The 12,208-nt window shown below is 40.9% G+C and overlaps 1 protein-coding gene across 1 annotated transcript in view; it reads right to left on the reverse strand.

The window, feature by feature from the left end:
• Nucleotides 1-5,716: 5,716 nt before the first annotated feature.
• cxxc5a (CXXC finger protein 5a) overlaps nt 5,717-12,208 on the reverse strand; it is a 37,734-nt gene continuing 31,242 nt past the window's right edge. The window contains exon 3 of the mRNA XM_037687417.1: nt 5,717-6,415. Coding sequence (XP_037543345.1) covers nt 6,374-6,415 — 42 coding nt within the window. The 3' untranslated portion in view covers nt 5,717-6,373. The remainder of the gene's footprint in view (nt 6,416-12,208) is intronic.

The raw sequence follows: 12,208 nt of genomic DNA on the forward strand, positions 1-12,208 counted from the left end.
ACAAGAAAAACAGTAATAAGATCTAAGATATGAACTAAGAAAAATATCAACTAAAATTACACTAAGCACTAATAGCATAAGAACATTACATCGAACAGCAGCACGAACATGAGTCTGTGTGAGCAGATGAGCACACATGAACACATCAACATGGAACAGATCAGCAGCAACATTGAAACAGATCAGCAGCAACATTGAAACAGATCAGCAGCAACGTGATGTGATTTTTCACATTGATTATTCTGGTTAGAGATTCATGAGTCTAACAGCCTCAGGGTAGAAGCTGTTCCTCAGTCTAGTGGTTCTACACTTAATGCTCCTTAACCTCCTTCCTGAGGGGAGCTGGGCAAAAAGTGTGTGTGCTGGGTGAGTGGGGTCCTTCATGATGCAGGTGGCCCTCTTCCTGCATCTGGAGGTGTAATGATGATGTGATGGTGGAGAAACTGACTCCAACAGTCTTCTGTGCAGCCTCCATGCCACACGTTGATGCTGGAGCACAGGATGCTCTCCACTGCACACCTGTAGAAGGAGGTGAGGACTGAGCTTCCCAGACCAGCTCGTCTCAGCCGTCTGAGGAAGTAGAGTCTCTGATGAGCTTTCTTGGTAAGGCTGGTGGTGTTGTTGCTCCAGCTGAGGTTGTCATTCATGTGTACACACAAGTACTTGTAGCTGGAGACCACTTCTACCGCAGATCCTCTTATGTTCAGGGGGTGTAGGTGTGTTTGTTCCTTCTGAAGTCCACAATCATCTCCTTTGTCTTCTTCACATTGATGTGAAGGTTATTCTCTTTGCACCAGCTCTCCAGGTGTTCCATCTCCTGCCTGTAATCCTCTGTAATCTAATGACCCGACTGTAATGTTTAAAGCTCGTTTTCTTTAACAACAATAAATAAATTTACAAGAAGCAGTATGCTGCTGTCCTCCATCTCTGAGGGATGTGAACAGTGAATGTTTGCAGTTTTCAACACGAGTATTTTTCGCTCTTGTAAGTAAAATTTATTAGCTATAGTTCATATAAGTATGTTGTTAAAATTAGTAGGTTTTAGAGTTTAGAACATTGATTGTGAGCTTATCGCAGGTTAGGTCTGCAGAAACGAACTGGGCTGGACCAGAACTGAGAGATTTTACAAGCTTGTGTTCTGCAGAGCTAGTACCAGTAAGTAAAATTTAGTAGCTACATATGTTTTTTCTTCTTCTTTCAGCTGCTCCCTTCATCAGAGAACTGAGTCGCATGAAGACTTGGTGATTATGTTTATGCCTGATGTCCTTCCTGATGCAACCACAGACCACCGAGCTACCACAGCTCTCTGTGTGGAGCAGAGAGCTGCTAGTTAGGGTTCTCGGGGAGCAGATGGTGGGGCTTAAGGGCCTTGCTCAAGGGTCCAGAGTGGAAGAAATGAGGGTGGAGACAGGTGTGGGTGTTTCACCAATCCCACCCACATTTTGATGTTGTCGGTACTGGGAGTTGAACCAGCGATCTTCTGATCAAGGGCCCACCTTCCCTAGCCTCTGCGCCACCACTCCCCCCAGTAGCTACATATAACTATGTTGTTAAAATTAGTAGGTTTAAGAGTTTAGAACATTGATTGTGAGCTTCATAACTGCAAGTTACATCTGTAGAAACAGAACCAAGTCGGACCAGAACAGAGTTGGATCAGAACCGAGAGCTGTTGCTGTTCTGCAGAGCTGGTAAGTAAAATTTAGTAGCTACATATACAGTACTGTACGTATGTTGTTAAAATAATGTAGAACATTGCAAGAGTGTGGGAAGAGTTTCTAAAGTCTTAATATATATATATAAATACTAAAATAAATGTAACGTCGCTACTTTACAGAATTTCACTGTCTGTGGGCGGATTCAGAACTGAACCCCCACAATAAATGAGGGACTACTGTACGTATTAAAATCTTTATGTTCTTCAGTTGGACTTGTGGTCCCACAGAAAAAACTGGTTTCTCCTGGTTCTTTAGTTCACTTGAAACCTTTTTATTTTGTTCCTACTACTCCCAGTCTACAAGCAACATTCCTCTCCTCAGCAATTGGACCGCATCAGTTCTGCTATCTCCCCACTCGGAGAAGGTGGCGTTGGAACAACGACGGGGGCCAGCCTGAGCAGGGGGCATTGGGATGGGGGGAAGGGCAGGTCTGCTGGCAACGAGGGTGAGCAGATCAGTGCGGCTCAGTGTCTGTGAGGCGGTGATAAGATTCCAGGATTTTCCCAGTGTGACAGCCCTGCTCGGCAGCCGTGCACACCGCTCTGCACTGGAGACAGAAAGAGAACCTCCATAACAACCCCCCCACCCCTGCCACCACCACCCCATGCATGGGCTCCTTCACCTCAGCAGGAAGGGGGGCACCTGAAACCACACCCCAGAACCTGAGTACAGCAGATTTGCATCTAAATTATCATCAGCGTCAAGTAAAAGTACACAAGTGACTGGATTACGCTCACTTTTTGGTGAACTGTAGTAGTCGTGCTGTCTTTTTTTCTTTTTCTCCAGCTTCCTTCTCTTTATCTCTACCTCCTCAGAGCCGCCCCCCCCCCCCCCCCCACCCCCACATCCCTGCATGGCAGGTCAGGCAGTAAGCTGTGCGGGCTCTGAGGAGGTAAGAACGCCGCGGTGCACATTAATAATGGAAGGCCTTAGCCACCACCCCCAGAAGCACACACACACTCACACTCTCACATACACACTCCCCCTTTATCGCCATGGCGATGGCACTAGCCCAGCACTGTCACCTAGGGGGAGAAAGCGGGGGGGGTTGGTACGGGGGTGGAGGGACTTGGAATAAAGCTGTGTTCTCCGCTCACAGAGCCGATCACACTAACGCACCACACTGGACACCTACCACCACCAACAGCCACTAATTAATACCGTGACAGAAATCAACCGGGACGTGAAGGAGCAACTTCAAAATAAAAGTAATCAATTAAAGGGATACTTCAGATCTTTAGTATAAAGGTAAAAAACAATAAATATCTTACCTGAATGGGATATCATGTCTTTCACGTTGGGGTAGTTTTAAAATGGCAGCAGTCACACAGGAACATCCATCCATTATCTTTTACCCGCTTCTTCCATTTTGGGTCATGGGGGTCGCCGGTACCCATATCCAGCAATCACTGTGCGAGGGGCGGGGTACACCCTGGACGGGTCGCAAGTCCATCACAGGGACACATAGAGACAAACGAGACAAACAACTATTCACTTTCTCATTCACACCTAGGGACAATTTAGAGTTACCAATCAGCCTAACATGCATGTTATTGGTCTGCGGGAGGAAACCGGAGTACCCGGGGAAAACCCATGCATGAACAGAGAGAACATGCAAACTCCACCCAGAAAGGCCCCTGGACCGGGATTTGAATCAGGTACCTGCTCGCCGAGAGGCAGCAGCTCTACCAGTTGCGTCACCGTGCTGCCCCACACAAGAACATAGTTGTGAATATTCTTGTAAAAAATGTCTTGAGTCCACATGTTAACAGTTTTAGGAGAACTGTTATTTTTAAAATGGGTTCCAAAGTTTAAAAAAAAGTTGAAACACCCCCCGAAACAACTTTTTTGAAACAATGATGTCTTAAGCCCCCATTATACTGCTACGTACATCCATACGCAGAGGTATGCACGTACGTATGCAGAGGTACGTGCGTACCCCCCAGCGTACCCTCCGTGCAAAGCTCCAATTTTTACGACCGCATACGCTTACGCTGTGTCGCACAATAAACTGCCCAGCGACGGACTGTTTTGTATGCGACACCAATGTATTAAATTCCCCTTCTTCATCCCTGATCTGGCTTTTTCTTTTGTTTTTTTGCCAAGAGGCAGTGATCTCTTCCTCCTCCGTTGATGCCATGACTGAAATGGATGAATTTGTCACGAGCGAATAAAACTCAGGTCCAGCGTGGCTGTGGGAGGGTCTGGAGAGTTCCTGGTGGGCTGGTCTGATGTGTGGGCTGTAGAGCCAGCTCTCTGTTTTTTTTTTTTTTTTAGATTTTTTTATTAACAACTTTGACATTGATCAATCAATCCAGTAGGCGTGTCAGCAAATGACCAATCGGCGACCTCAATTTGTCCCGAAGGTGAACGCCCCTTGTCTGTGAAGCTGCTCTGCAGCTGCTCGGGGTGTATGCTGGAGTATCATGTCTGAACACTCTGCGTACCGTACACGCGTACGTACGCGTGAACGGACATAAGCGGCAGTATACTGGAGGCTTTAATCCATCCTCTACCCTACTCAAGGGCCTCCTCTTCTTGTGTTTACGTTTACCACCCAGTGTGTAAGCTTCATGCCCATGCTCCGAGCCTTGTTTCCTGTTTTTGATTTATTTTGGTTTGAGGGCTGCAGCGCCACATACAGCCCGGGCAAAGTCACAACAGGGTTTAACGTTGTTTGCATTTGTTTCTAGAAACAGTGCAGTGTTTACAAGGACATTTTCAGAAACGACAACTTTAACAGATCTCTTTGGAAAATCTGTGCCTCCAACCACAACATCGCCTCGGTCCCACTCAGACTATAGCTTCTCAATCTATTCTGAAGGAAACTCCATTTCTCCAAGCTCAGGTCATTCAAAGAGTTATCTACAACAGGTAAGATATTAACTGCTCATAACTTTTTCACAGAGCCTAATTTAAAAAAAAAATCGGAGCTATTTTTTTTAACAGGAAATGGAAAATCTTTTATGTCACAAAGCACAGAAGAATCAGTGATTGCGCTAATACCTGATCATAGTTTTTGACATTTTTAAATCCGTCCTTGTTCAACCTCTGCCAGACGTTCAGTTCTTAATACTTTATCCAGCCTTCTTCAGGATGGCTTTAATGGAACCAGTGACACAGCTTCCCATCAGTAACCCGTGACTGTCATCGATTTCCTGCGTCTCAGCTCGCGCTTTCTGACTACAAATGTCAAAGTGTCACACAGACCTCGAAGGAGAGAAAAAATCAGCGAAAATAAATGAGATTTAGGATTGTTCACGAGGTTTCATGCACTCTAAAGAAACACGGCAATCAGATTTCTTATTCAAACATCTTTTAAATCATTTTGGTTACATTTTAGCACAGCAAGGCTTCATCATTCCAGTGTAGGAAGATATTACAGAGGCAGCAAGAGATATCTCAGCCAACATCCTGGTGATCCCTACCACCACCTGAATTACTGAATATTCTTGTCATGCTGTCCAATATAAAAAAGGGAGCTTTTTTTTCCTTATTTAATCTGTGTAAAAGTTTCAGCTCAATATTTCATTTAGTCACCGTTTAAAAAAAAAACAAAAACAAAAAAACATGCACAGACAATTAGACAAACATCAGAACGGTCAGTTTTGACACAAATACATGCATTCCTTTTTATTCACAAAACCAGTCCAATTTTCTAAACAAGTACAAATATTGAGTTATTTTTTTTAAAAAGCTGTATAGCTACTCAGCAACGTAACAAAATCATGAAAATATAACAAAAAAAACAAACTTTGTTTTAAAAATGCAATCTTCTTCTCAGTGCGTTCAGTAGGGTAGCAAGTGCTGTCTCTTGGTGCGATCGCCCGGAGCAGTACTGGCGCTCGCTCAGCAGGGCAACAGAAACGTAAGGCTGCCAGTTTCTCAAAAAAAAAAAAGTAAAAGTTTGGAAATGCAGAGGAGGGCTTATTGAGGAGATTACAGTAGTGACAGATCTGGCAAAAAAAAAAAAAAAAAGCAGCATCAACCCAGTGAAGACTCTCTGGAGCTCTGCCCAATAATAATATTCAGTTTCATTTCAGTATCAAACTGACAGCGTCACTATTTAAATCTCTTCCACTGATTCGTCTGAAAAAATCAAAACAACCCCCCCCAAACAAATCATAAAACAGACAAGGGTTTAGGGAACATAACGAGTGAGAAATTACAATGTTTGCCTTTAGCCACTAGTTTTAAAATATAGCTGTAAATTTACATTCTCTACACGAGTACGGTATCTTTCCACACATGAACAACATTAACACCAAACACAGAAATTAGTTGATTGTCCACACTCAGTCTGTCATGTCTGTTTCTGGTGACGAGCAGTTCTGTGTTTAAGCAACAGAAAGAAAGAAAGAAAGAAAGAAAGAAAAACCTTGCCAGGACAAAAAGGTACCAAAATGGAAACATACAAAAAGGGAATGAAAAGTTACCATAGATGCTTTTCTTTACGCTTCATTTTTGGTTCAAGGAGTAAGTAGGTGCATCCATTATCCGACTGTTCGTTTTTTTATGAACATTTCTGCTTCTTTTTGTTTCCCTATATTTTTATCCATTGCTAGTTTGTTTATGAACCAGTGTCTGTTCTGGAGACAATCCAGGAGTTGGCATTGCACTTGATGGCAGAGCTTTGGGTAGGGAGCCGTGGAAGAGTCCTACTGGAACCACCGGAACGCCGCTCCCGCAGGAAGCATCACCTTCTTGGAGAAACAGAAGACAACAAGGGAGAGGAGAGAAAGGGAGGGAGGGAGGATGAGAAGCAGTTTGTTAATGGAAATCAGCACAAATTTAACTTCAAAATAAACAAGTGAGAAGCTTAAAACTTTGTTGAAGCAGTGGCTTTCATTGTGTCCTTTTCCCCCACCTAAAATCTGCTGTTCTTTAGCTTTAATATAGAAGTGTACAAAATAAACAAGATAAATGGTAAACTGACTGTACTTATATAGCGCCTTTCTATCTTATCAAGATACTCAAAGCACTTTACAACACAATCTGTGTCCTCATTCATACAGTGCTCTACTAGATCTATACAAAGAATAATCAGTGCTTGATCACATTTATACACTGATGGGACACACATGGGAGACAACGAGGGGCTCAGTGTCTTGCCCAGGGACACTTCGGCATGTGACTGCTGGTGTAATCGAACCCCCAACTCTTTCATTGCAGGATGACTGCTCTAACCACTCAGCCACAGCTGCCAAAGAGACAAGTCTTTGTCCAGCTAAGCTAAAGGCTAATGTGCTGGTGTAGCAACTTTATTCTTTATTTTCTTTATTAGGCATTCTTTGACATCAGTATGTTGCTTTTGAGATTAAGTTTTTAATAACCCTGAAAAACAATCAACCTTCGCTTAGCTAGCCATTAGCCTAGCCATTAGCTTAGCCATTAGCCTAGCTTGTAGGAAGATCTCTGCCTTTATCTTCGTACTCTGTGAATGACACCACAGCTGATAAGGTAATAATTATTAATAAAACATTACTTCAGAAATACCAGATTATTCTTTTAATTTATGAATAGCAAGTTTGTATGGCTTGTTTTGTTTAATGATAAAAAAATAAATAAATGAAAACAAAGTTTTGGGGAAAAGGCCAACATGACAATTTTTGTTTATCAAATGACTAATTCCAAAAGAGTGAGAGGATCTGTGTGTGTTTGTGTAATTCTTGTGTCTTCTGTCCTGCTGTCCTCAGTGTTTCTCCCTCTTGTAATGAGCTCTTGCCTCCAGCACCTGTTGTCTATGAGGTGCCATTTGTAAAGTTACACAGTCAAAAATTAACAGCAATATATTTGGTTTATTTAGCCTTTCATAAGATAAAAAGTTTTTTTTTCAAAGTCATATTTTCACTATGTTATTCATACATTTATAAATGTCATAGTTTCAAACTAAATATTTAATTTACAAGCGAAATATTTAGTTTACAACTAAATGTTTATGTCCAAGCTAAATGTTTAATTTACAAACTAAATGTTTAACTTGCAAGTTAAAAATTTAGTTAGTGAACTAAATATTTAGGTGTAAATTATTTAATTTCAAAGCAAAATATTTATTTTCAAAACTAAGCATTTAATTTCCGAACTAAATATGTAATTTCTAAGCCAACATTTAATTCCAAAACTAAATATTTAATTTGATAACTAAATATTTAGCTCCGCCCTAAATATTTATTTTACAAGTTAAACATTTAATTTACAAAATATATATTTAATTTGCTAACTAAATATTTAGCTTGGACCTAAATATTGAAGTCTGATCTAAATATTTAGTTAGCAAATTAAATATTTAGTTTAGGAATCAAATGTTTAGCTTAGAAATTAAATGTTTAGTTTTGAAAATACATATTTACCTTGGAAATTAAATGTTTAATTTACACCTAAATTTTTAGTTCAGTAACTAAATATTTAACTTGCAAGTTAAGTATTTAGTTTGCAAATTTAATATTTAGTTTGGAACTATGACATTTATAAATGTATAAATAACATGGTGAAAATCTGACCATTTTTAAAAAATATATATTTATTCAAAAAAAAAATTTTTTTTTTGTCTTATGAAAGGCTAAATAAACCACAAATACTGCTGTTAATTTTGGACTGTGTATCTTTACAAATGGCACCCCATAGTTGTTCTTCCCCAGGTGTTTGTCATTGTATGTTTGTTAGCGTCTGTATGTAAGTCTGTGTCTCTGTGTTCCTCATTGTCTGGGCATTGTCTTGCATGACATTATGGTTTTGTCTTCCTCCGTGTCGTCCTTAAGATCATGTAAGTTTGCTGCATGTAGGAGTTTAGACTTTTTGGAGTTTTGAGGAGAAATTATGGCCCATTAATATTCTATATTTTGTAAATAGCTCTTTGAACAAACAGTTTGGAGAAAAAGAGTTTAATTCTAAATGTATGTAGCCTATAAGCTAAAAGCTAATTATATGGATCCAAAATCAATGTGGATTTCCAACATCGTCAAACAACTAGAGTCCCCATTATTCCATAGATGTTGACGTAAAACCTACTAACTTAACCTTAACTCAGCATCGCACAGTCACTGTGTTTAAATTGTTGTTTGGCAATTTGAAAAGTCAGCTTATAAAGTCATTTGTAGGGCTGCCACAGAATAGTCTGCAGAATCAGTGTCATTTGCCAACATCAATGCCTCTAGTCGACATAAGTTTTAGGATTTTATCTTGCAATTTCAAAAATATTTTAATTGAAATACCAGTTTTTCTCCATGTCACTAGTCTGCACTGTGTACAGCCGTCAGGTTCAGGCCAGCTTTGCATCATTGGAGTCAAACGAGCCGAGGTCTGGAGTATGGGCGTACTTGAAGCTAGCTGATAATACCGGTAGATCAGATATTTGTACGCTCTGCGTGGTCTTTTGAGCTCAACAGCAGCAGTGATGCACACAGGAGCTAAGATGTAGTGACACTAAATGTAAAGTTGAGTGTTAAAAATATAATTAACTTTTTAATTGGTGATTTGGATTTATAAAGAGTATTAAAACATTGTAGATATTTTTCTAAGTAATTAGTGGCAGCATCAGTTATTTATAAGTGTAAATAGGGGCAGCAGCTTTGTAGCAGCAATCATTATATTTTTGTTGGAATAACCGAGACTCGGGAAATTTTATCTGCGTGGAGCACTTTAAAAATGTTGAAATTGTAAAGACAGCAGCAATCGACTTTAGTCTCAGTCCTGCATATACTAGCCATTAGTTTGTCAATGTGACCAAAACTGAACTTAATTTCTCTAAACTGAGGGTGTTCAAATACCTATCTGCAACAGGTAAGATGTTTGTGTTCATAAGCCAATCATAGAACCCCACTTCAAAAGATCTGAACTATCTTTTTAAGGTTAATTAACTTATTAACCCCGCCCCTTTGACCCCATGTTGGTCAGTGTGCAGCACCAGATTAAGGACAGGTCTGACCCACAGAAAACCCAATATGACACATATATTATTGCAGTGCGTGCTGATGCTGAATGGGAGCGGCACACATGCATCCAGCGGCAGAGCTCAGCAGCAGAAGCAGCTCAGGTCCCCCGGAGCCACACTTCGGCTGGAGTCCCTCAGCGTGCGGCTCGACTCTGCAGCACGGATTCTTCCGTTTGCCAGAACTGCCTGGAGTGAGGTGGGCTCTGGTATGGGGGGGGGGGGAGACTTGGCAAACATTTACGCACCCACACACACTCTCTCATCGAACCAATATGTATTCAAGTGCAGTCACACACCTCCACACACAGCAGCACGTCGCAACCGACAGTCGCAAATACGCCCCCGAAATCCCACCAAACTGTGAGACGTTCAGCTGAAAGTCTTACAAGCCAGAACCAAACCCAGTTCTCCTGCAGGACTGGGATAAAACACCCCAACATGCTGCCATGAGACTCTGTCACTGAAAAGGAAAAAAAAAAAACATGGGTGGTGACTGTTACTAAAATATCTCAAAGCAATTAATAGATGTACGTCTACAACTGACTGACATATTTGGAGCAAACCTGATTCAAGATGGCTGCCACAGCCTGCGGACTTTAAAAAACTAAGAATGTCTACAACGCTCTCAAAGTCTCAGCTCATGACCTACAAACTGGTGTGGTAGTAGCTGAGAGTGATGCTTTCTACACATCCTGGTGTCACAGGATCTTTGTTTAACACGTTGACGTTCACTATTTAAAGTCAGCGCTGTTGCTCTGTTAGCAAAATATCTCATGATTCAATGGAGAGACTTTAATGAAATTTTAGAAGTTAAAGACTGGATTAGAGTCAACCGGATTCGAGATGGCCGCACAGCTAGTCGACATGATCCATTGTAAAAATGGCTCCATCTCAGTCAATTTGACTTGTACTGAGATATTTCATTTGGTTGCTGAGAGTCTAAATCTCAGAACGGAACAAATTCTTTGTTATTCAAGACATGGTAAATTAAAAAAGATCAATCAAACAAAAATGCACTTCTGTAGTTAAAGACCTTCACTTCCCATCTGCGAGCATTGAGAGAGTGACATCTCACTTTACTGCTTAACATTAAACATTATTTTCAAGGTTTGACCAAAATAACTAAAAACGCTGTTATTTCTCAAAATGAGACGGACTGGGGCTGAAAGGCTGGCAAGAAATTTTTGTTTTATTTCAACAATTCACTTTCAGCAGCACGGTGGTGCAACTGGTAGAGCTGCTGCCTCTCAAAATGCAGGTTACCTTGGTTCAAGTCCCGGTCCGGGGGCCTTTCTGGGTGGAGTTTGCATGTTCTCTCCGTGCATGTGTGGGTTTTCTCTGGGTACTCCAGTTTCCTCCCACAGACCAAAAACATGCATGTTAGTCTGATTGGTAACTCTAAATTGTCTCTAGGTGTGAGTGAGAGGGTGAATGGTTGTTTGTCTCTATGTGTCCCTGTGATGGACTGGAGACCTGTCCAGGGTGCACCCCACCCCTCGCACTGGACATGGGCAGCAGTGACCCCTGCGACCCAGAAAGGAAGAAGCGGGTAAAGATAATGGATGGATGAGAATATTTATCTTTGTCGGCCATGTTTTTCTCATTAAAAATGAATGGAGCTCTCTTCACATCCTTCAAACCCTTTGAGCTGTTTACTGATCATTTCAGCTGTTCTGCTCCAGCGTCTTTGTGCTAATTTCAGCTTCTTTCTGCTAAACTCAACTTTTTCCTACTGTTTCAGCTGTTTTAGAAAGAAAGTGCTATGTTCCCATACAATGACAAAAATAATTCTCTGTATTTACCCATCACACGTGCGATACACCTGGCTGGACCCAGCTATGTAAGCACCCGGGGAGTAGTTAGGGATTAGGGGTTTTGCTCAAAGACACCATGATATGTGGGCATGATGGGGAGATTAACCTGCAAAGTTTTGGTCCCAAGTTGGCTGCCCTATCTCTTCACCACAGCGGTCCCCAAAACCTCCTGGTTTTCGGTATTATTTCTGCTAATTCTAGCCTCTTTTTGTGTGTGTGCAAATTGTGGCCTTTTGCTTTTAGTGTATTTTCTGTTGATTTACCAACTTTTATGTATGAAAACAGACCCGTTCATTGATATTGTGCCTTATAGGCCGAAAAATACAGTAAGCTTTTTAAAAGCCTTTTCAGCCACTTTTTTTTATTATTTTTTTTAGCAAATTTCCATATTTTTTCTGCTAATTTCAGTTTATTTTGCTAATATGCAGATTTTTATCTATTCTGCCTCTCTCTGCCTATTTCAGCTTTTTCTACACTTTTCTGCTGCTTTCTTTTATTTTCCTGCTTTCTTCAAATGCCAGCTGTTCAAATTCAGCTCACATTAACAGCTCAGAGAGGAAACCTTTTCAGCAGCGTTCAGCAAAAATCATTCAGCAATAAGCATTCACACTGCATTTTCACAGGAAATGACATTTCTCTTGTCCCTAATAAAAGTTTTATTAAAGCAAAATAAAATTCAGCCAAACTAACATCAGACCTTCTGTCCTGATGCATGCTCAATAATCCAGGTAGAAAAATCCAAAAAAGTT

The sequence above is a fragment of the Nematolebias whitei genome, chromosome 14, assembly GCF_014905685.2.
Source record: "Nematolebias whitei isolate Nwh7 chromosome 14, NemWhi1, whole genome shotgun sequence".
Classification (NCBI taxonomy): domain Eukaryota; kingdom Metazoa; phylum Chordata; class Actinopteri; order Cyprinodontiformes; family Rivulidae; genus Nematolebias; species Nematolebias whitei.